The sequence below is a fragment of the Rhinatrema bivittatum genome, unplaced genomic scaffold, assembly GCF_901001135.1.
Source record: "Rhinatrema bivittatum unplaced genomic scaffold, aRhiBiv1.1, whole genome shotgun sequence".
NCBI lineage: Eukaryota > Metazoa > Chordata > Amphibia > Gymnophiona > Rhinatrematidae > Rhinatrema > Rhinatrema bivittatum.
Window position 1 is genome coordinate 108183 of NW_021820749.1, and position 22557 is coordinate 130739.

Here is a 22557-nt window from a genome sequence, read left to right on the forward strand (position 1 = left end):
GCGGGACTCAGCGCAAGCACATGGTCACACGTATTTTATAACATGTGCATGCTCCTGACCTGGCGTAAGTTGTGCACACCAACAGGCTGCCGGCGAGCGATCCCCTGACACAGTGTCAAATGGCCACTGTACTTACCACCTCCAGCTCCGCCTCACCCCGCCCCCTGGTCCACCCTTCCCCACCCATTTTGTGAGGCCCGGTGCGAATAATGGGGGTTACGAATGTGGCCGGGCCCCTTCTAAAATGTGCACGGTGTGCATAAGGCCCAGCCGCTCATGTAACCCTCGGATTTTACACGCAGTGGGGGGGGGGGGGGTGTTAAAATTTACCCTAATGTGTTTTATCCAATGCACCCATTCCAAGATTTCTCAATCCTCAATTGCCATTGAAAACACTTCGTTTTCACTTAACGCTTGTATACGTAACCTCGGCGTGCTAATTGATCCTTTGCTATCCTTTCGCCCCCCCCCCCCCCCCCCCATGTCAGAAAATATCATAAAGTCTGGTTTCTTTAAACTTCAAGTCCTGTGTTGACTCAAACACCTTTTGGAAAAGTCCGATTTTTGGACTGTAGTTCAAGCATCCATTCTCCCTTCTGTTGACTACTGTAACTCTATTCTTTTAGGTTTACCTGCAGTAACTTTAAAACCCTTGCAATTATTGCTCAATGCAGCTGCTTGTCTCATTTCCAGCAGCAAAAAGACGTGATCACATTTCACATGTTCTGATAGATTTACATTTGATACTATTACTGAACGAATTAAGTACAAAGTTGAAGACATTACCTATAAACTGATTTCAGATTCTCACCACATGGTGCAATGCATTGTTAGATCTGTATTGCCCCACACAACAACTCCATTCCTCGCAAAGGGGCCTCCTTGACGTACCCTCACCAACCCATGCCAGATTGTGAAACACTAGGGACTGTGCTTTCTCTGTTGCTGCCCCTGTTACATGGAACACCTTTCCAAAGGAATTTTGCCTAGCAGTCTAAAAACTTTCAAAATGCTATTAAAACATGGTTGTTTAAGCAGGCCTTTTATTAAGTTATGGCATCATTTCAGGCATTTTCTATTCAGCCCTCGTTTGTCCATGTCTTTTGTTGATAGATTTACGTTATGTATAATCAGCATTTTATGTATGATTTTATTTGTACATTGCCTAGTCTCTTTTAGGCGATAATACATTTTTTTTAAATTTGATTTTATTTTAATACTATCCTTGTGAACCGTTTTGATAACATTTTATTTGTAAAAATGGTATAGAAATACTTTTAAATAAATAAATAAAATAAATAAATAATGATAAAAAAGATAAAGTAAGCAAATAGAAAAGTTACAAAATAATTTCCCTGGCTCCTAAAAGGTTTTGGTTGGCAGCCAAATTTAATAAATATCCCAGCCCAGTTTGTGTTGATTTATTGGTCAGTGAGGTAGCTGTAGATAAAAAGGGTAAAGGAGATTAGAAGATTTATCTTCTTTTGTGGTGAGAGTTCAGTGACAAAGAAGAGCTAGAAGTAAGATTATTTTGCTTATATAAGCTTATTTTATATTATAATTACTAATTATCCCCTTTTTTCTTTGCCTATTTCTCTCTTTCCCCTGTTTTTTGTTTGCTTTTTTATTTATTGTTTTTACATATATCTGGATCTCTATATATGTTTGTGATTTTAATTTTAAACCTAGAATTTTTTAAATCACCTACATCTTTTATGCAGGAATTATCTATTCATTATATGTATGTTTACTGCAGTCTCAAAATGTCTTTCATTTATAAGCTTTCTGTTTTTTGGTTAATCAGTTTGGAATAGTTGTTCCATTGATGAAATGGAAGGAATCTGCTGCTTATCTGCTCTTGAGCCGAAGATTAAATCAGAACAGCTTCTAGTTTCAGCAGGTGGTTGAAAGTATGCATTTATTTTTGAAAGTGCAGAAGTATCTGCATATATTCTTGGCCCACTCCAACTCTGATCCCAGGAATAGCCCCCCCCCCCCCCCATCCTCACCCCAAGGGTAACATTTTGAAAATGTTGTGTGTAGGGGCATTACATACATAATTGTATCTACAGATGGACTAGGAAATTCTCAAAAACTCCATTTTTGCTTTTGACCTGCAGGAATGGGCTTTGATAAGTGTCCTGAAAAAGCACTGGTTTTATTAAGATGGTAGAGCACCTTTGGAAAGCATTCAGAGGTTGGGACAATTTTTCAGAAAAGTAAAACTAAAAGGAATCGTGTAAAGATAAGAAATCTTTATGTTAAATAAGTAAGAGGAAAAGGAGACCACTATGGTTTTCAAAAGAGGTGGATGAAAATTAAAGGCAAAAATGTATCATTCAGCACTTTCAGGGGATCTCAGAAACAAGGAGAGCAGAGAAGGATATCTGGAAAAGCAGGGAAAGAGGGAGGATAGGAAAGATCTAGGGTTACACTTGTATTTCAATAATTATTTTGAAACTGTTCCACATAAGAAGCTCATCAATAAACCAGAGGGTGAAGGGGAAAGGGAAAAAAGGGGTGAGGGGTTTTTGATGGATGATCAGAAAGTGACAGGCAGTATAATTTTACCTTTTTTTGTCAATTCCAAAGCATCTAATCATTTTACATTCTAAAGTCTTGCTTTCTCGGATTGTATTAAATTATCCTTTGATGTCTCCTTCGTCCTGTCATTGGAATTCCTTTTCTGGTTCATTCATCATAATCACATTACTTTATGTTTCTGGTAATGTCATTGTTTGTTCTTTCAAATTCTGAAGAAGAGAGTATTAGCATTCGAAAGCTAGTCAAGAAATATATTGTTAGTCTAATAAAAAAGTAACACCTGAGATATATATTTTTTGGTTTTAGGGCCTCATTTTCCAGTATCGCAAATTGCGATATCAGCTATGCAAAAAGCTCTTATTGCAAGTTGCACTATTAGCCCAATTTGGGCTACCTTGCCAGTATATATCACGGTGTGAGAGAGAGAGAGAGAAAGAGAAAAAGAGAGAGAGAGAGAGAGAGAGCACATTGCTATAGTGCCTCCTCCCTAGACAGGTATTTGTATCCCTATGGGAGGCCCACCTAGTAACTTGAGGTGAGGGTTAAGTATTAGTGTAGGGGGGTAGGGGCCACTTTGACATTCAACGTGAGATGTACGAATAGAACAGTGGTCTCTTGTGAAGATGTGCTGGCCTTCGGAGTGAGGAAACTCACTCCAAGATGAGATTTGGGCAAGGTTCTCTCAACCTAGCTTGTTGTTACCCAGGTAGAGAGTCCCTCAAGCTAGGTTCTTTCTGTGCGTTCTTTCTGCCTGAGCTCATGTTTCATTAGTTTGAGGTCTGGGGAGTACCATGGGTTTTGTTTTTTTGCAGATAGTTTAGTTTTATGTGTGGTGATAGGGCACAGTTTGTTTGCAATATCTAAGGTGATGTGGCTCCAAGAGTCTAGGGCTGTGTTTGGAGTCGAGCAGTTGAGTTTCAGAGAAGAGCTGGCAAAGGCTGAAGTAAGGTCCTCACTGGGGCAGGATTTTCTGTAGGCAAAAGATGTGGTGGAGGGGGATTTGGATGGTTTGGGTATCTTTATAGAGATGGAGGATTTGACAATAGCGTGATCGGACCATGGAACAGGGGTACAATGTGGTTTAGAGGGTAGGCTAATGCTGGAGTTGACAAAGAGGAGGTCCAGGGTGTGCCCTGCTTTGTGCGTGGGGGAGGTGATAACTTGGGTAAAGCCGATGGCTTCGAGTGTGCTGAGGATGGCTTCACATGAGGTGGAGCGGGGGGTGGCATCAACATGGAGGTTGAAATCCCCCAGGATAATGGCAGGGGCATCGCTGTTAATGTTGTTGGAGATGAACTCTATAAGGGGGGAGGGGTTGTGTTCGAGAATGCTAGGAGGGGCATATACTAGGCAGACCTGGAGATTCTGAGATTTGAATAGCCCAATCTCTAATTTGTGTGGTGTGATGATTTTTACAGGTTTGAGATTCATGTGCTTTTTAGCAGCGAGGAGAAGACCACCACCTCGTTTCTTCGGTCTTGGGATGGAGAAAAAGTCATAGGTGTCAGAAGGCAGCTGATTGAGGAGGACAATATCAGAGTCCTTGAGCCAGGTTTCAGTGACGGCACACATGTCTGGCTTATGGTCATCTAGTAGATCAGACAGTATGACAGTTTTCTTGGATAGGGACTGAGCATTCATAAGCATGATGAAGAGGGTGGTGAGACCGAGGAGCTGAGTGAAAGGGGAGACGAGGATAGGGAGGGGGAAGGATCTGCGCTGGGTGGGCTGGGTGGTTAATAGGGGGTAATGTGTTCTGTGGGAGGGGTGATGGATGCGTGGGATAGGGAGGCTGGAAATGCAGGCCATGGTGGGGGGATAAGGAGGAACGGTCAGTGCTGTAGGCAGGGGGCAGATAGCAGGAGGAAATAAACAAACAGTGAGGTTGTGGTCACAGATAGTATATCGGTGTAAAGCGGAGACTGTAACAGTGAATTAATAGAGGTTGAAGCATATACAACGGTGTCAGAAGAGTCAAGAGCAGGTATTAAAGGTACATACACTAACAGCAAGCTTAAAAAAGATAGAAGTCACCTGAGGCGTGTGAAGTTTTTGCTGAAAGTAGGTGCTTGGGCCAGGTAACCTTAATGGGTGCCTGGAGTCACAGAGCTGTTGGCAGACAGTGGAGTGTAGAGGAAGGGTCAAGCAGCGGTCAGGTCCTGTGGAGCAGCGCTACAACCGGAGGGTGCTCAGAGGGTGCACTAAGGGGCACACAAAGGGGCTGGCCCCTTTGTTGTGCTCCTTAGGTGCGCGATGCAGGCGCGCAACGCCTGTGTAAGATGGAGATTTAAAGGTGGATTCGTTTAGTTTCTGTGACGTCTTCCAGCTGGGGGAGGGGTTAACAGCCACGAGGTGGAGGAGGAGGAGAGGGTCCAATGGAGGGCTGGGTACAGGAGAAATCTCAATCCAAGCCCTGGATCCTGGCTTGGAGAGCAGTTGCACAAACAGAAGCAAGCAGAAATGAAGTTACCTGCACAAAAGGGAGATTTAAAAGTACATTTGTTCAGTTTCTGGGACGTCTTCCAGCTGGGGGAGGGGTTAACAGCCACGAGGTGGAGGAGGAGGAAAGGGTCCAATGGAGGGCTGGGTACAGGAGAAATCTCAATCCAAGCCCTGGATCCTGGCTTGGAGAGCAGTTGCACAAACAGAAGCAAGCAGAAATGAAGTTACCTGCACAAAAGGGAGATTTAAAAGTACATTCGTTCAGTTTCTGGGATATGAGTAGGCATTTCCATATTTACCTTTGTTTAGGCAGGTTTTGATGTTTTGTATTCTTGGTACAGTTCTTTCATTGTCTATGATTGGTGTTGTATGCTCTGGATTTATTGTTAACCTGTTTTCTTTGGGGTTTCTCAGGGGTGAATGAAGGAGCGAACAAAGGGGCATGCCCCTTTGTTGCGCCCCTTCAGTGCATGACACCAGCTTGCGGTGCCTATGGGTCCAGCTCTGTTTAAATCCCCTCCACTTGGCGCGCTTTTGCCAATGTCAGTGACGTCAGCATCAGCGTCGACCAAGGGGGATGGGTGCGGGTCGCTCTTCTGGGGCCTCGAGCAGCAGCGCCTATGGAGAGAGAAGAGAAAAAAAAAGCAGGAAATCGAGCGGGCACTGAAAAAGAGAAACAACCAGGTTAGTGGGGGCCTTGGTGTCTTCTTAGGCAGGGTATCAGTCGTACTTCCTCCTCCGGGTCTGGCTCCATTTAAATCCCCTCCTCTTGGCGCGCTTTTGCCGACATCAGTTTAATTATGTGTTGAGTAAAAAATAATGTGTCCCTATTTGTTTTACATTCATTACCTACTAAATGAATTGCGTGTCCCTTAGTCTTTGCATTTTTTGAAAGAGTAAACAACCGATTTGCATTAACCCATTTCACTCCACTCGTTGTTTTATAGACCTCTATCATAGCTCCCCTCAGCAGTCTTTTCTCCAGGCTGAAGAGTAATAATCTCTTTAGCCTTTCCTCATAGAGAAATCATTCCATCCCTTTATCATTTTGGTTGCATTTCTTTCTACCTTTTCTAATTCTGCCATATATTTCATAAATGCAGTGACAGAATTGTACAAAAAATAACAGATGAAATTTAAAAACAAAACAAAACAAAAAACACAAAAAAGAAAAAGTCATGTCTGGGCTCGCAGTAAAAAATAAAAACCTTTTATGTGCTCTCTCTCTCTCTCATTCCCAGTCCTACTTGCCCCATCTGGAGCTTGAAAATAGGGCAGGAGCAACCTTGAGTCACTCCTACTCCTTGGATGCCTGAGTCAGGTACATTTGGAGCCATTTTCTTATATGGCCTGCACTATGGGGGAACAAGCACCAGTGGGACAGGAGCGACAGGAATCACTTTTACCTGATTTTCAAGCTCTGGATGGGGTAAGAGGATCCATGGGGTAGAAGGTAATGGAGAGATGACTCAAGGAAGAGCTTTTTTTTGAGGGGGGGAGGGGGTACTGGCAAGGACCTTGCTTTTAAATATAAAGCAAAAAATATTTGTTTGTTTTTCTTTTGTTTTCAAAGGGAATGGAACAGCTCCCCTATGAGGAAAGACTAAAGAGGTTAGGACTTTTCAGCTTGGAGAAGAGACGACTGAGGGGGGATATGATAGAGGTGTTTAAAATCATGAGAGGTCTAGAACGGGTAGATGTGAATCGGTTATATACTCTTTCGGATAGTGGAAAGACTAGGGGCACTCCATGAAGTTAGCATGGGGCACATTTAAAACTAATCGGAGAAAGTTCTTTTTCACTCAACGCACAATTAAACTCTGGAATTTGTTGCCAGAGGATGTGGTTAGTGCAGTTAGTATAGCTGTGTTTAAAAAAGGATTGGATAAGTTCTTGGAGGAGAAGTCCATTACCTGCTATTAAGTTCACTTAGAGAATAGCCACTGCCATTAGTAACGATTTCATGGAATAGACTTAGTTTTTGGGTACTTGCCAGGTTCTTATGGCCTGCATTGGCCACTGTTGGAAACAGGATGCTGGGCTTGATGGACCCTTGGTCTGACCCAGTATGGCATTTTCTTATGTTCTCATATTCTTATGTTCTTAAGACAGGACATTTTGTCAATATTTCCCCATGTTGTTTCAAATGAAAGCAAATCTCTAGTAAATACATCAAATTTCAGATTGTTTAGAAAAGATTGATTGCATAAGAGAAATGGTGGTGAGCATGTTTATGTCAGACCTGAGCGACAGCCCATTCTCAGGGAGGATACCGATGCAGACTAGTGATATGCATACAAATAATTTTCTTTCTGTTCTGCTTTTTTCATTTTGGGATTTTTTAGGGGGATTCAGTTTGTTTAATATTTAATTTAATTCAGTTCATTCGCTGAATAGAAAAAAAAACCATTAAACTGTAAACCCCCCCACAAAATAAACAAAAAATATATACTCCCTGACCCCACCCCAAACTACCTGCCGCCTCCTACCAGCCCTTGCTTACCCCTTTTGTTCGTGCACCAGGCGCGAACAAAAGTATGCTGGATTTTATAAGATACGCATGTAGCCGCGCGTATCTTATAAAATCCGGGGTCGGCGCGCGCAAAGGGGTGCACATTTGTGCAACCTGCGCGTGCCGAGCCCGGCGCGGGCTGCCTGTTCCCTCTGAGGCTGCTCCGAAATCGGAGCGGCCTCGGAGGGAACTTTCTTTCCGCCTCCCATCACCTTCCCCTCCCTTCCCCTGCCTAACCCCCCCCCCCCCCCCCCCCCCCCCCCCGGCCCTATCTAAACCCCCCCCCCAACTTTGTTGGCAGATTTACGCCTGCCGAAAGCAGATGTAAATCTGCACGCGCCAGTGGGCTGCTGGCACGCCATCACCCGACCCGGGGGCTGGTCCGGAGGCCTCGACCACGCCCCCAGGCCAGCGCCACACCCCTGGTCCCGCCCCGAACCGCCCCTTGACTCCTGGACATGCCCCTGGACACGCCCCCTCCCACCCCTTTTACGAAGCCCCGGGACTTATGTGCGTCCCGGGGCTATGCGTGCGCCGGCGGCCTATGCAAAATAGGCGCACCGGCGCGCGAGTGCCCTGCGCACGTAAATCCGGCCGGATTTACGCACGCAGGGCGTTTAAAATCCAGCCCAAGCCGCACATTTTACTTTCAGAAATTAGCGCCCACCCAAAGGTAGGCATTAATTTCTGCCAGCCAAGGGAAACATAAGAACATAAGAAACTGCCATGCTGCGTCAGACCAAGGGTCCATCAAGCCCAGCATCCTGTTTCCAACACAGGTCAATCCATGCCACAAGAACCTGGCAATTACCCAAACACTAAGAAGATCCCATGCTACTGATGCAATTAATAGCAGTTGCTATTCCCTAAGTAAACTTTGTATTTCTACTTTTTATTATGTGTAAACCGATGTGAAGGCCTGTCTGATGTGTCGGTATATAAAAACCAATAAACTAAACTAAACTAAACTTGATTAATAGCCGTTAATGGGCTTCTCCTCCAAGAACTTATCCAAACTTTTTTTGAACCCAGCTACACTAACTGGCAACAAATTCCAGAGCTTTATTGTGCATTGAGTGAAAAAGAATTTTCTCCGATTAGTCTTAAATGTGCTACTTGCTAACTTCATGGAATGCCCCCTAGTCCTTCTATTATTCGAAAGTAGAGATGTGAATCGTGTCCTCGATCGTCTTAACGATCGATTTCGGCTGGGAGGGGGAGGGAATCGTATTGTTGCCGTTTGGGTGTGTAAACTATCGTGAAAAATCGTTAAAATCGTGAGCCGGCACACTAAACCCCCCTAAAACCCACCCCGACCCTTTAAATTAAATCCCCCACCTTCCCGAACCCCCCCCAAATGCTTTAAATTACCTGGGGATCCGGCGGTGGTCCAGAACGGCGGCGGTCCGGAACGGCCCCCTCAATAGAATCGTGTTGTCTTCAGCCGGCGCCATTTTTCAAAATGGCCGCCGCAAAATGGCGGCGGCCATAGACAAAAATGATTCGACGCAGGAGGTCGTTCCAGACCCCCGCTGGACTTTTGGCAAGTCTTGTGGGGGTCAGGAGGCCCCCCCAAGCTGGCCAAAAGTTTCCTGGGAGTCCAGCGGGGTTCCGGGAGCGATTTCTTGCCGCGAATCGTTTTCGTACGGAAAATGGCGCCGGCAGGAGATCGACTGCAGGAGGTCGTTCAGCGGGGGTTCCGGATCGCCGCCGTTCTGGACCACCGCCGGATCCCCAGGTAATTTAATGCATTGGGGGGGGGGTTCGGGAGGGTGGGGGATTTAATTTAAAGGGTCGGGGGTGGGTTTTAGGGGGTTTTAGTGTGCCGGTTTTCCTGCCCTCCCCCTTCCCCCGATTTACAATTTTTTAACGATAAATCGGGGGAATTGGTATTATATCGTGGCCCTAACGATTTTTTGACGATTTAAAATATATCGGACGATATTTTAAATCGTCAAAAATCGATTCACATCCCTATTCGAAAGTGTAAATAACCGAGTCACATCTACTCGTTCAAGACCTCTCATGATCTTAAAGACCTCTATCATATCCCCCCTCAGCCGTCTCTTCTCCAAGCTGAACAGCCCTAACCTCTTCAGCCTTTCCTCATAGTGGAGCTGTTCCATCCCCTTTGTCATTTTGGTTGCCCTTCTCTGTACCTTTTCCATCGCAACTATATCTTTTTTTAGATGCGGCGACCAGAATAGTACACAGTGTTCAAGATGTGGTCTCACCATGGAGTGATATAGAGGCATTATGACATTTTCCGTTTTATTAACCATTCCCTTCCTAATAATTCCTAACATTCTGTTTGTTTTTTTGACTGCTGCAGCACACTGAGCCGACGATTTTAAAGTATTATCCACTATGATGCCCAGATCTTTTTCCTGGGTGGTAGCTCCTAATATGGAACCTAACATCGTGTAACTACTGCAAGAGTTATTTTTCCCTATATGCAACACCTTGCACTTGTCCACATTAAATTTCATCTGCCATTTGGATGCCCAGTCTTCCAGTCTTTCAAGGTCCTCCTGTAATGTATCACAGTCTGCTTGTGATTTAACTACTCTGAATAATTTTGTATCATCTGCAAATTTGATAACCTCACTCGTCGTATATTGAAAAGCACCGGTCCAAGTACAGATCACTGAGGCACTCCACTGTTTACCCTTTTCCACTGAGAAAATTGACCATTTAATCCTCCTCTCTGTTTTCTGTCTTTTAACCAGTTTGTAATCCACGAAAGGACATCGCCTCCTATCCCGTGACTTTTTAGTTTTCGTAGAAACCTCTCATGAGGGACTTTGTCAAATGCCTTCTGAAAATCCAAATACACTACATCTATTGGTTCACCTTTATCCACATTTTTGTTAACCCCTTCAAAAAAATGAAGCAGATTTGTTAGGCAAGACTTTCCTTGGGTAAATCCATATTGACTGTGTCCCATTAAATCATGTCTTTCTATATGCTCTACGATTTTGATCTTGAAAATAATTTCCACTATTTTTCCCGGGACTGAAGTCAGGCTCACTGGTCTATAGTTATCCGGATCGCTCGGGTAACTATAGACCGTTTCTGTAAACCCTCTGACTTAATATCTATATTAAGTCGGAAGTTCAAAAGTTAAAATAAAAAAAAAATAGGCCCGCGGCTCGCGGGTTGAAAACGGACGCTCAATTTTGCCGGCGTCCGGTTTCTGAACCCGTGGCTATCAGCGAGTTTGAGAACCGACGCCGGTAAAATTGAGCATCGGCTGTCAAACTCACTGACAGCCGCCGCTCCTGTCAAAAAAGAGGCTCTAGGGACACACTAGTATCCCTAGCGCCTCTTTTTACCACAGGCCCTAATTTGAATTTTTTTTTTTTACTGAATTGCATGCACAGGAAAGTGGCCTGTGCGCGTGCCAGGAGAGTGGGCGAGCACCCGCTCTCCCATGACTTTTACTTTATAGGCCTGAATATTAGCTGACTGACTCTAGACAATTCCTTGAGCTTTACTGGATCCCTCCACTTATTTTCCACACCTTCCTGGCAGTCTATCCTGTTATAGATTTTGGTGTCATCAGCAAAAACACAACCCTTTCCTGATAATCCTTCCACATTGTCAAAATATGAAAATGTTAAAAGAGCTGTCCAAGGTTTGATCCCTACTCCTTAAAAAAGCTCCATTTACCACTACTCTTTATCATCTCCCACTCAGCCAGTTTCTACCTCAGCTACTCATTCTAGGTCCCATACCAATGGTGTTCAATTTATTTATGTCTTCTATATGGAACCATATCAAGGGCCTTACTGAAATCCAAGTACATTATATCTAGTGCTTTCCAAGATCCAACTCTCTAGTCACCTAAATAAATTTATCAAATTCACCTGACAAGATTTTCCTCTGGCATAACAATGCTGCTTTGGATCTTCAATCCATTGGATTCCAAAAACTGCATTAACCTCTGTTTTAGCAGCAATTCCATTAATTTTCTCACCACAGAGGTATTACTCCCATCGGTCACAGACAGCTGTGATCACTTATGCTCACCTCTTTCTATGTTGCCTTGTCATCTCTGGGAAGAATGGCGGCCTCCGACAACCACCACCGACCAGCCTGGTGTTCCCGGGTCGGCGTGGGCACTACCGACCGCCATTTTCTTTCAGGAATTACCTAGTCACACGTGGGCACGGGCCACCTTTGTATACGTCATGGCGGGAACCTTGGGGGCGTCCCCTCCGGATGACGTTATTCATCTATTGTACTTAAGCTGGCTGGCCCTTTGGTTTGATGAGTTAGCAAGGAGTTCCCTTGTTGCTGAATTCTGCTCCAACCTTGGACTTCCAGTTACTGACTCTGCACTTGGCGTGAGATGTTATGGGTACCCGCTCCTCGGGGGCCCTTCCTCGTGTTTGGTCATCCACTCCTTGGGGAGCCTTCTGCCTTGGATTTATCTGTCCCACTCCCTGGCACCTCTCCTGGAACCATGTCCTGTGAGTACCTTACTCCTACGGACATCAACTATCCAACCTCATTATGGGATTCACTCCGGTATACCCTGCACTGCAAATCACTCCGCACCACCCACTACAGGATCCTCTTCGGGGTTCCTGCACCTCAGACTACCTTCCCATTACCACCACTGGGACACCTTTTCGGTGTACCCCGCTCCGCGGGCCACCACCGGATCTTCACGTCTGAGGTATTTCTTCACTACTGAGAGACTGCCTGGTGTACCCCACTCTACGGGCCACTACCGGATCTTCTCATCGGAAGTATCACCCTTGGGTATACCCCTCTGCTCAAGACTTTACTTTACTGCACCTCCCGCTCTACGGGCTGTGCCCTTTCTCCTCTTTTAAATAAAGTATCTATTCCACAGCTGTGTCTGACACAACTGAGACCTCGCCTACTGACGGTGAGGCTCACAGGGCTCCTCCCTGTGGGCGGAGACACCTCTCACCTCAGCCCAGGGTTCACACTCTCACTCCATGGACCCGGCTCAGGTCTCAGCCATCCAGGCCATGCCTGGTTTGGCCCAACGAATCTCAGAGCAACAAAAAATATTAGAGACTATGGCTAACGCCATTACTCAGTTAAGCGCTCAGCTAGACACTGCCTCGATGCCTGTCAATCCCACTTCCGCTTCTCTTCTCTGTGCCCTTACCAGCACCTACTCGTTTTACAGGTGATCCCCTGTTATGTAGGGGCTTTCTGAATCAATGCTTTATGCACTTTTCACTGCAACCCACCTACTTGCCTGACATAGTGTCCAAAACTACGTACATTTTGTCTCTTTTGAACGGGAAAGCCCTGGCCTGGGCATCACCCCTTTGGGAGCGGATGGATCCAATTCTCAATAAGTTGACAGGTTTCCTTGCTCTCTTTTGTTCTGTATTTTATGACCCCACTCACAAGGCTGTCACTGGATCTACACTCCTGCACCTACAACAAGGTACCAAACCTTTGACTGAGTATGTGATTGAATTTAAACACTGTCCTCAGAATTACATTGGGATATGGGTTGTCTATGTGCTATATTCCCGGAAGGTCTCAATTCTCTTATCATAGACAAATTAGCTGCACGTGAGCTCCCCGAGACTTTGGACTCTCTCATCGACCTCACTGGTCGCGTTGACTGCCACCTGCATGAGCATTCTCAGGAGACTAAGGGGCCCAGGAAGATGTCCTCGGGGGTCCTGCACTCTCGTCCAACACCGGTCACCCAGACTACACCCACACCCAGGGTTGAGGAAGAAGAACCCATGCAAATGGGCTGCAGTCACCTATCCGCTAAAGAGAGATGTCACCGGCAAAGATTAGGCCTCTGTATGTACTGCGGTCAGCCAGAGCACGCTGTGCCCATCTGTCCTATCTTTCCAGGAAACTCTCAGACTTAGGATCTGCCAGAGGATTCCTCCTAGGTCTCACCTCTCCATTTCCTCCATTGACACTTCCTGTCTCCATTAACTCAGAGACCCTTGAATTCCACACTTTAGCCCTGGTGGACTCCGGCACCGGTGGGAACTTTATACTCAGACAACTCATAGAACACCTACGAATTCCCACCATCTGGACACCTATACCTCTGCTATTGTCATCAATTTATGGTGAGCCATTACCTGGAGAAGTCACCTACTCCACTCAACCTATCTGACTCTGCACTAGATCTCTGCACACGGAGAACATTTCCTTCTTTGTCTTGGATAAGGCCATCCACCCTGTGGTACTCGGACTACCATGGCTACAAATGCATACACCCCAATTCGATTGGAGCACCCTGCAACTGTCCCAATGGGGCAACTCCTGCCATGGAAAGTGCCTAGAGGTTGTGACTCCTATGCCTCGCCTGACCACCACCACATCCCTTCCGGGTCTACCTCTACAGTACTCTTCTTACAGAGATGTATTCTCTAAGAAAGCGGCAGATACTTTACAACCTCACCGATCCTTTGACTGCACCATAAACTTATTACCTAACATCGAACCCCCCAAGAGGACGGGTGTACCCACTTTCTCTGACGGAGACTAAGGCAATGTCCGCTTATATTCAAGAGAACTTGGCAAAGGGATTCATTTGGGCTTCCAAGTCTCCTGCTGGAACCAGGTTCTTTTTTGTGGGTAAGAAGGATGGATCCCTTCTCCCGTGCATAGACTACCGCAGCTTAAATGAGATCACTTTGAAGGATCGCTACCCATTGCCATTGATCTCGGAACTTTTTGATAGGCTCCAAGGGACCTCAGAGGGGCATACAACTTGATCCGGATATTCCAGAGCAACGAATGTAAATCCGCATTTAATACCCACGACGGACATTTCAAATATTTAGTCATGCCCTTTGGCTTTTGCAACACCTCGGCCATTTTTCAAAACATGATGAATGAAATCTTCAGGGACATGCTTTACAGATGTGTAGTATTATACCTAGATGTCACACTGGTCTTCTCTCAAGATCTTCAGAGCCATCAATGTGTCATCATTAACATTTTGCAGAGGTTAAGAAACAACCACCTATATGCCAAGTTGTAAAAATGCACCTTTCACCAAGAGTCTGTTCCCTTTTTAGGCTATGTGGTATCCAGCCAAGGGTTCCAGTTGGATCCGAAAAAAACAAGAGTAACCGGTACTGGCCACAACCCACTGGTCTTAAGGCTCTGCGATGTTTCCTAGGGTTCACTAACTACTACAGATCATTCATTCACCATTATTCTACGTTGACCATACCTCTTACTGCCATGACACGAAAGGGAGCCAATCCCTCTCAATGGTCCTCAGAAGCCATGACCACCTTTCAGGAACTTAAAGAGGCATTCATTCAAGAGCCGTGCTTACGCCACCGAGACCCCCGACGACCCTTCATCATAGAGGTGGATGCTTCTGACATTGGGATTGGTGCCGTCCTCAGTCAACATTCTGACAACTACATATTACAACCCTATCATTTTTTTCTCGACACTTCTCTCCTGCCGAGTGAAACTACGGGATTGGAGACAAGGAGTTATTGGCAATTAAATTGGCATTTGAGGAATGGCGTCCATGGCTCAAGGGTGCACAACATCAAATCATGGTTTACACCAACCACAAAAACCTCGAATACTTATGTCATGCACAACGCCTGAACCACAGCCAGGCCTGCTGGTCTCTATTTTTTAATCGCTTTGACTTCCTCTTGTGATACTGTCCTGCGGACAAGAACACACATGCAGATACACTCTCCCATTCCTTTTCCATGGAAGATGTACCTGATACTCCGCGTTAAATCATTGACCCTACAAGAGTACTCCTCTCTGCTACCCACATGGTTCCGGCTGGGAAGATGGTGGTTCCCTAAGAACTCAGGAAAAAGATCCTCAGATGGGCACATGACTCTCTGCTTGCAGGTCATCCTGGACAAGCCAGAAAACCTTCCCATTTATAACGGTTCTACTGGTGGCCCACCATGAAGAAAGATGTTCAGACCTACGTAGAGTCATGTCCTACATGCGCGTGACAAAAACCACCGGTTGGTCATCCCTGGGGACTTCTTCAGCCACTCCCTGCACCTAGCAAACCATGGACCCATATAGCCACGGATTTCATTGTTGACTTACCCATTTCCAACGGCAACAATACCATCTGGGTCACTGTGGACCACATTTCAAAGATGGCTCATTTTGTGCCACTACCAAGGTCACCTTCAGCTCCAGAATTAGTGAAGCTTTTTATCCGCCACGTCTTTCACCTTCATGGCCTGCCAAGATACATCCTCTCCGACTGAGGGATCCAATTTACAGCAAAATTCTGGAGATCCCTATGTAAAAATTTGACATCTCCCTGGATCTCACTTCTGCTTATCATTTAAAACTAATCGGAGAAAGTTCTTTTTTACTCAACGCACAGTTAAACTCTGGAATTTGTTGCCAGAGGATGTGATTAGTGCAGTTAGTATAGCTGTGTTTAAAAAAGGATTGGATAAGTTCTTGGAGGAGAAGTCCATTACCTGCTATTAAGTTCACCTAGAGAATAGCCACTGCCATTAGCAACGGTAACATGGAATAGACTTAGTTTTTGGGTACTTGCCAGGTTCTTATGGCCTGGATTAGCCACTGTTGGAAACAGGATGCTGGGCTTGATGGACCCTTGGTCTGACCCTGTATGGCATGTTGTTATGTTCTTATCTGCAGGCCAATGGACAGACAGAGCGGATGAACTGTAGGCTAAAACAGTTTCTCTGGGCATACGTTAACTCCAGACAGAGTGACTGGTCCGAGCTGCTTCCCTGGGCCGAGTTTGTGTTGAATTCACACCAGTCTGCTTTAACTGGATCTTCACCTTTCCAAATCGTCTACGGACGTCAGCCTCTGCCTCCTCTTCTGGTGCCTTTGTCTGTGTCATCTCCTGCAGCATAGGCTTAGGCGCAAGAATTGCACAAACTCTGGGAGCATACCAAATAGCTCCTCCAAAAGGCTGGCCAAAAGGCTAAGAAGGTCTATGGTGCTCACCACCAAGCAGCTCCGCAGCTACATCCCGGAGACAAGGTGTGGCTCAGCACCCATTTCATTTGCTTAAAGCTGCCTTCCGCTCGATTTGCACCCAGATACATAGGACCTTTTTCAATACTTCACCACCTGGGCCCAGTCACCTACAACATTCAGTTGCCCTCTTCGCTTAAAATCCACAACGCCTTCCACATCTCCCTTTTAAAGCCACTCATCCTTTGGAATTCTCAAGAGAACACCTGAACCTCTACCTCTTTCAGCAGAAAAGGACATCACGTATCAGGTCGAGGATATACTGAATGTAAGAAAACGTGGAAGATGCTGGGAGTATCTCATTTCATGGGAAGGATTTGGCCTTGAGGAAAATAGTTGGGAGCCTGCAAGCAACATCCTCGACAAGGATTTGATCAGACAAGTCCACATTTCTCATCCCAGGAAACCAAAACCCCCAGGGTGGGGTCTTAAGAAGGGGGGGTACTATTACACCTTTTGGTCACAGATGGCTGTGACCACTTATGCTTACCTCTTTCTATGCTGCCTTGTCATCTCTGGGAAGAATGGCGGCCTCCGCCAACCACCGCCGACCAGCTTGGTGTTCCCAGGTTGGCATGGGCGCTGCCAACCGCCATCTTGTTTCAGGAATTTCCTAGTCGCGTGTGCGCACGGGCCACCTTTATACATGTCATGGCGGGAACCTTGGGGGCATCCCCTCCAGATGACGTCATTCATCTATTGTACTTAAGCTGGCTGGCCCTTCGGTTTGACGAGTTAGCAAGGAGTTCCCTCATTGCTAAGTTCCACTCCAACCTTGGACTTCCGGTTACTGACTCTGCACGTGGCGTGAGATGCTCTGGGTACCCACTCCTCGGGGGCCCTTCCTCTTCTTTGGTCATCCGCTCCTTGGAGGGCCTTATGCCTTGGATTTATCTATCCCACTCCCTGGGACCTCTCCTGGAACCATCTCCTGTGAGTACCTTACTCCTATGGACTTCAACTATCCAACCTCATTGTGGGATTCTCTCTGGTATACCCTGTGCTGCAAATCACTCTGCAGTACCCACTACAGGATCCTCTTAGGGGTTCCTGCACCTCGGACTACCTTCCCATTACCACCACTGGGACACCTTTCCAGTGTACCCCGCTCTGCAGGCCACTACTGGATGTCTGAGGTATTTCTTCACTACTGAGAGACTGCCTGGCGTACCCTGCTCTGTGGACTACTACCGGATCTTCTCATCGGAGGTATCACCCTTGGGTATACCCCTCTGCTCAGGTCTTTACTGCACCTCCTGCTCCGCAGGCTGTGCCCTTTCTCCTCTTTTAAATAAAGTATCTATTCCACAGCTGGGTCTGACAGCACTGAGACCTCACCTACCGATGGTGAGGCTCACAGGGCTCCTCCCTGTGGGCGGAGACACCTCTCACCTGGGCCCAGGGTTCACACTCTCACAAGTCATAACAAGAGGTCAGACTAACCAGTGTGTAGTTCCCAGCCTTCTCCTTATTTTTACTTTTATGAATAGAAACCCATTCTCTGAAACTATTCTCTAAAGAAGCATTAGAAATGTCAGCCAGAGAATGTATCCCATCTGATCCCATCACCTTATTTACTTTAAGTTTAGTTAGCTCATGAACTCACTGTTCTGAAAATCAGTTGTGGTTTACCTCACTTACATTTTTATTTTTGTTTGTTTTATGTGATCCTGCTCCAAGCCCTTCCACAGTGAACACTAAACAGAAATATTTGTTAAGCAATTTTGCTTTTTCCTTATCAACCTCTACATTTCCCTTCCATTTTCCTCTGGGTTTCACAATGCTACTTTGTACTTCCTTCTATCACTAGCAGCTAAAAAAAAATCTTATCCCTTTGTTCTTCTAATTACATTTTTGCATTCCTGACTACTTCCCCAGCTTCTCTTAATTTTTCCAGATATTGTTGTCTGTCTTCCTCTTTCTACAACCTCTTGTGGATTATGAATGCTAACCATTTCTCCCTTACCTTTTCAGCTACTTCTTTAGAAAACCATAGTGGCCTCTTTTTCCTCTTTCCTTCATTTACTTTCCTATAAAAAGATTAGTTGCCCTTATGATAGCTCCTTTCAGTTTTGCCCACTGCTCTTCTTTGTCCCCTAGATTTTCCCATCTTGTTAGCGACTCCTTAACCCATTATCTTCCAAATTTTTAAATAGGACACTGGGACATAGTGGGTTAAGGTACTCCCCCCATTTGAAGAAAGTTCATTTTCCTTAAGTCTAGGACCCTCATCTTTGAATGAACCTTCAACTCTTGCACCCTACACTGAACCACACCTTCCATTGATCACTAGATCCCATATGATCATCCAGTACAAAATCAGAAATACTATTCCTATTGGTAAGCACCAGGTCCAGAATCAAGTCTTCCCATGTGGGTTCCATTACCAGGTGATAGAACAGTTCTTCTTGCAGATAATCCAGGATCTCCTTGCTTGTAGAAGACACTGCAGCTGGGTTGTCCCATTCATCATCTGGCACATTGAAATCCCCTTGCAATAGCATCTCTCCTTTCACAGCAGTCCTATGAATATCATCCATTAAATCTCTATCCATTTCTTCTGTCTGTGATGGAGGTCTCTATATTACACCAAAATAAACAGATGCTTCATTGTTCTTTACAGATGAACCCACAGTGCCAACTCCTTACCTCGTAAGCTCAAAAATGCTGTTGCTTTAATATTGTTTTTTATATATACTGCCATGCCTCCTTCCTTCCTTTCTACCTAGTCCTTCCTGAATAGATTGTATCCCAAAATAACTATATCCCAGTCATGGTTTTCCATGTACCAGGTCTCCAAAACAACCACTATATCTAAATCAGTTTCTTCCATGACTGCCTCTAGATCAGAGAGTTTATTTCCCATACTTTGTGCATTAGTGTACATGGCTTTCCAAATATTATTCTTTTTCCCATTTCTATGAGTATTTGAAGGTAGATTTTAAAAGAAATGAATGGGTATTCATGTGCACATGCTTCCTGGCACATGTACATGGACGTGCCAATTTTATAACATGCACCGGGCTGATGCATGATCAGATAGACTTAATGAATGATGAGATAGACTTAATTGGCATCTCAGAGACATGGTAATAGAATGAGAACCAATGGGATAGTGCCAAAGCAGGGTACAAATTATATCACAATGACAGGGAAGAGCAAATTGGTGGGGGAGTGGCGCTTTATGTCCATTATGGCATAGAATCCAACAGAATAAATATCCTGCAAGAGACTAAATTCATAATAGAATCTTTATGGATAGAAATCCCATGTGTGTTTGGGAAGAGTATACCGATAGGAGTATACTACCGTCCACCTGGCTTGTTGCCGGCATTCGTAGCATGAGATCTTTTTTATGTTTGCATACTTACCAGGTACTTATGACTTGGATTGGCCACTGTTAGAGACAAGATATTGGGCTTGATAGACCCTTGGTCTGATCCAGTATGGATTATCTCATGTTCTTATGTTCTTATAGTTTATAGAACCCTTGTATGTAGAGACCCTGTAAATTAGTGTGGAGATCTTTTTGTATGTGTTAGAGTTCCCTAGTGGTTCAAGTTCAAAGAGTTGCAGATTCAATCTGCATAGAGTGAGCTGAAAAGGGAACATCTCACCAGTCTTGATCCTGTACAATCAGGGACAATTCCAGCAACCCACTATATTTCTCTACATGGCATGCTTATTGACCCTAGAAGACCAATGCAGCACTACCAGTGAAGCCCCATCTGTTGTCAACATCAGGGGACTGTGATTTAATACTTTTTCTATACTGGCTACTGAGTTAGGACTCTTAGGTGTAATTACATTTCTAGGATTTTCAAGCAAGTGAGCCTCGTGATCTGCTCATTAAAGCATATCATGGGATGAGGGCAAAAGAGAATAGATTCCGAAGTAATCTAAGGAAGTATTTCTTTATAGGAAGAATAGTGGATGCATGGAAAAGTCTACCTGAGGAGGTGGTGGAGACAAGGAAAGTATCTGAATTCAAGAAAGCATAGGATATACACAAGGGTTCTTTGAGGACATGGTAGGAATTGTAAAGATGGGCAGATTAGACAGACTGAATGGTCTTTTTCTGCTCTCATGTTTCTAGGTTTCTACTATGAAACAAGGCCTCAGTCTATAGTTGTACATGTTCTATAAAGAACATTTCAAGCTGGAAATTAAGCTGGCTTTGCTTCACCCAGAAAATATGTCTTAAGGGAATTATTTGCTCTGCTGCTGTTATTGGTGTCTCAAAGCAGGAGGATGATATGCATTTACTTTTAAGTTCTCTTTGGATTGAGCTTGTAAATATACTGAGGCCGATGTTCAAATTTAGGCACCTACATTAGATGACCAAGTTAAGTGCCTTTTTTCAGACAAAGTTGGAAGCCTAAGATTTTAACTGAAAATTCACATAAATTTAGGGTCCTAAATTTAAGTTTCTATTAATTTGCCTAGAGTTAGGCTACAAACCTAGATGCCTAGCTCTGAAAATTAGTGCTAAGTTCCTTTATCTCCCCAACAACTCTTCTTCTGTAGTCACCCAGCTTTTAGGCTCTTAAATTAAATTTAGAGACCAAATGAAATTCAGTCCTAGTAAATGTTGAAAAGGGACAATTTAAGAACCTAACTCCAAATTAGGAGCCTAAATCCTTTGAAAATTGGCCTCATTGTGACCAGCAAATAAAACAGACCTGTTTTAGAAACACAACTGCTGTGTTCTTCAATGTTCTCAGTGTGTGTTTCCCTGGAGGATTATCTATCCACAAACAGGTATGGTCATTGGTCAGCCTTTGTCAATAAGGGGTATTGTGAAAATGATCTCACAGAAACTACCTGCACATACTAACATCCCCTAAGATGTCCTCACGTAGACGGTAACTTTCAAACCGGCATGCGAGCGCACATGTGTGCGCATTCGTTGGCCTGCACCCAGGGATGTGGCTATATTATACCACACATGTATATGCATGCATTTATAAAATAGCCTGGCTGCATATACAAGTTCTAAGTGGGTGCTTTTACCATATAAGTGGGGGCACTTTAAAAGTGACGTGTGCCAATGCCATTGCCAGTTTTACCAGTTCCTCCCCAGTTTGCCCACTTAACGGCTAGGTCCTACAAAACCCCTGGATTGGTAGCCTGTATTCCTCCATCGCCCCCCCAGTTACCCCAGACCCTTTATTCTTCTCTAAAATGGCTTGTTAATTTTTTTTTTTTTTACTAACACACCATCCATAGCAGAAGTAAAGTTATGTGTCAGGGGACCTCGGCACGCATTGGATTGCCTAAGTATTTATGTGCAAATTTCTGGTTCAAGTCTGGAAATACCCATGCCCTGCCCAAACCATGCCTATGCCCCGCCCTTTTTTGAAAAGTTCTGAGATGTCTGCACAGCTGCATTTACACATGTATCTGGGCTGCTTTTAAAATCTGCTCGGCGTGTGCCAGCCCGACACGTTTGTGCATCCCCTAATTAATACGCATTGGGCTTTTAAAATTCACCTTCAATATCTCAGGAAATTTTACATGCATACTTTTTAAAATCTAAAAGTATGCATGTAAGTGCAAACCCCTTCCCAAAGCCACAGTCAGGAATGCCTCTATTCATTCCAGGTAAACGAGTGAGAACAGGACCTCTACATTCAGGTATACCCACATAAAAGGTGATTTCTGTACATAGAGCATTACTTTACGCACAGAAATGTTTTTACAAACTATCCTTCTTCACATATCCCTCCTTTTTCCTTTCAGTCATACAATCTTACCTCTACACTGCCTCCTTTCATTGACATACATGGAGAAAAATCTTGTCAGCTTACTTTATGGACCTAGCTATCCTTACAATCAACACCATTTCATTTTGACTACCTTGGCTGCTTCTTTCAGTTTTCAGCTCATTTCTGCCAAGATGAAGACTCTCACGCTCCTTGTCCTCCTTCTTGGCATTTGCATCATGAAGAGTGAAGTTATGGAAAAATGTGAAGTTTATAAAGCTGTGGTGGATGCAGGACTGGATGGCTACAGAGGTTATTCTGCAGCAAACTGTGAGTCTTCTTTTTCCTCTCCTTCTCATT

The 22557-nt window shown here is 44.7% G+C and overlaps 1 protein-coding gene across 1 annotated transcript in view; it reads left to right on the top strand.

Moving 5' to 3' along the window:
• The first annotated feature begins 1441 nt into the window (after nucleotides 1-1441).
• The window catches only part of LOC115082076 (lysozyme C, milk isozyme-like), a 63831-nt gene continuing 42715 nt past the window's right edge, over nucleotides 1442-22557 (top strand). Inside the window, exons 1-2 of the mRNA XM_029586342.1 lie at nucleotides 1442-1520; nucleotides 22370-22527. Coding sequence (XP_029442202.1) covers nucleotides 22392-22527 — 136 coding nt within the window. The 5' untranslated portion in view covers nucleotides 1442-1520; nucleotides 22370-22391. The remainder of the gene's footprint in view (nucleotides 1521-22369; nucleotides 22528-22557) is intronic.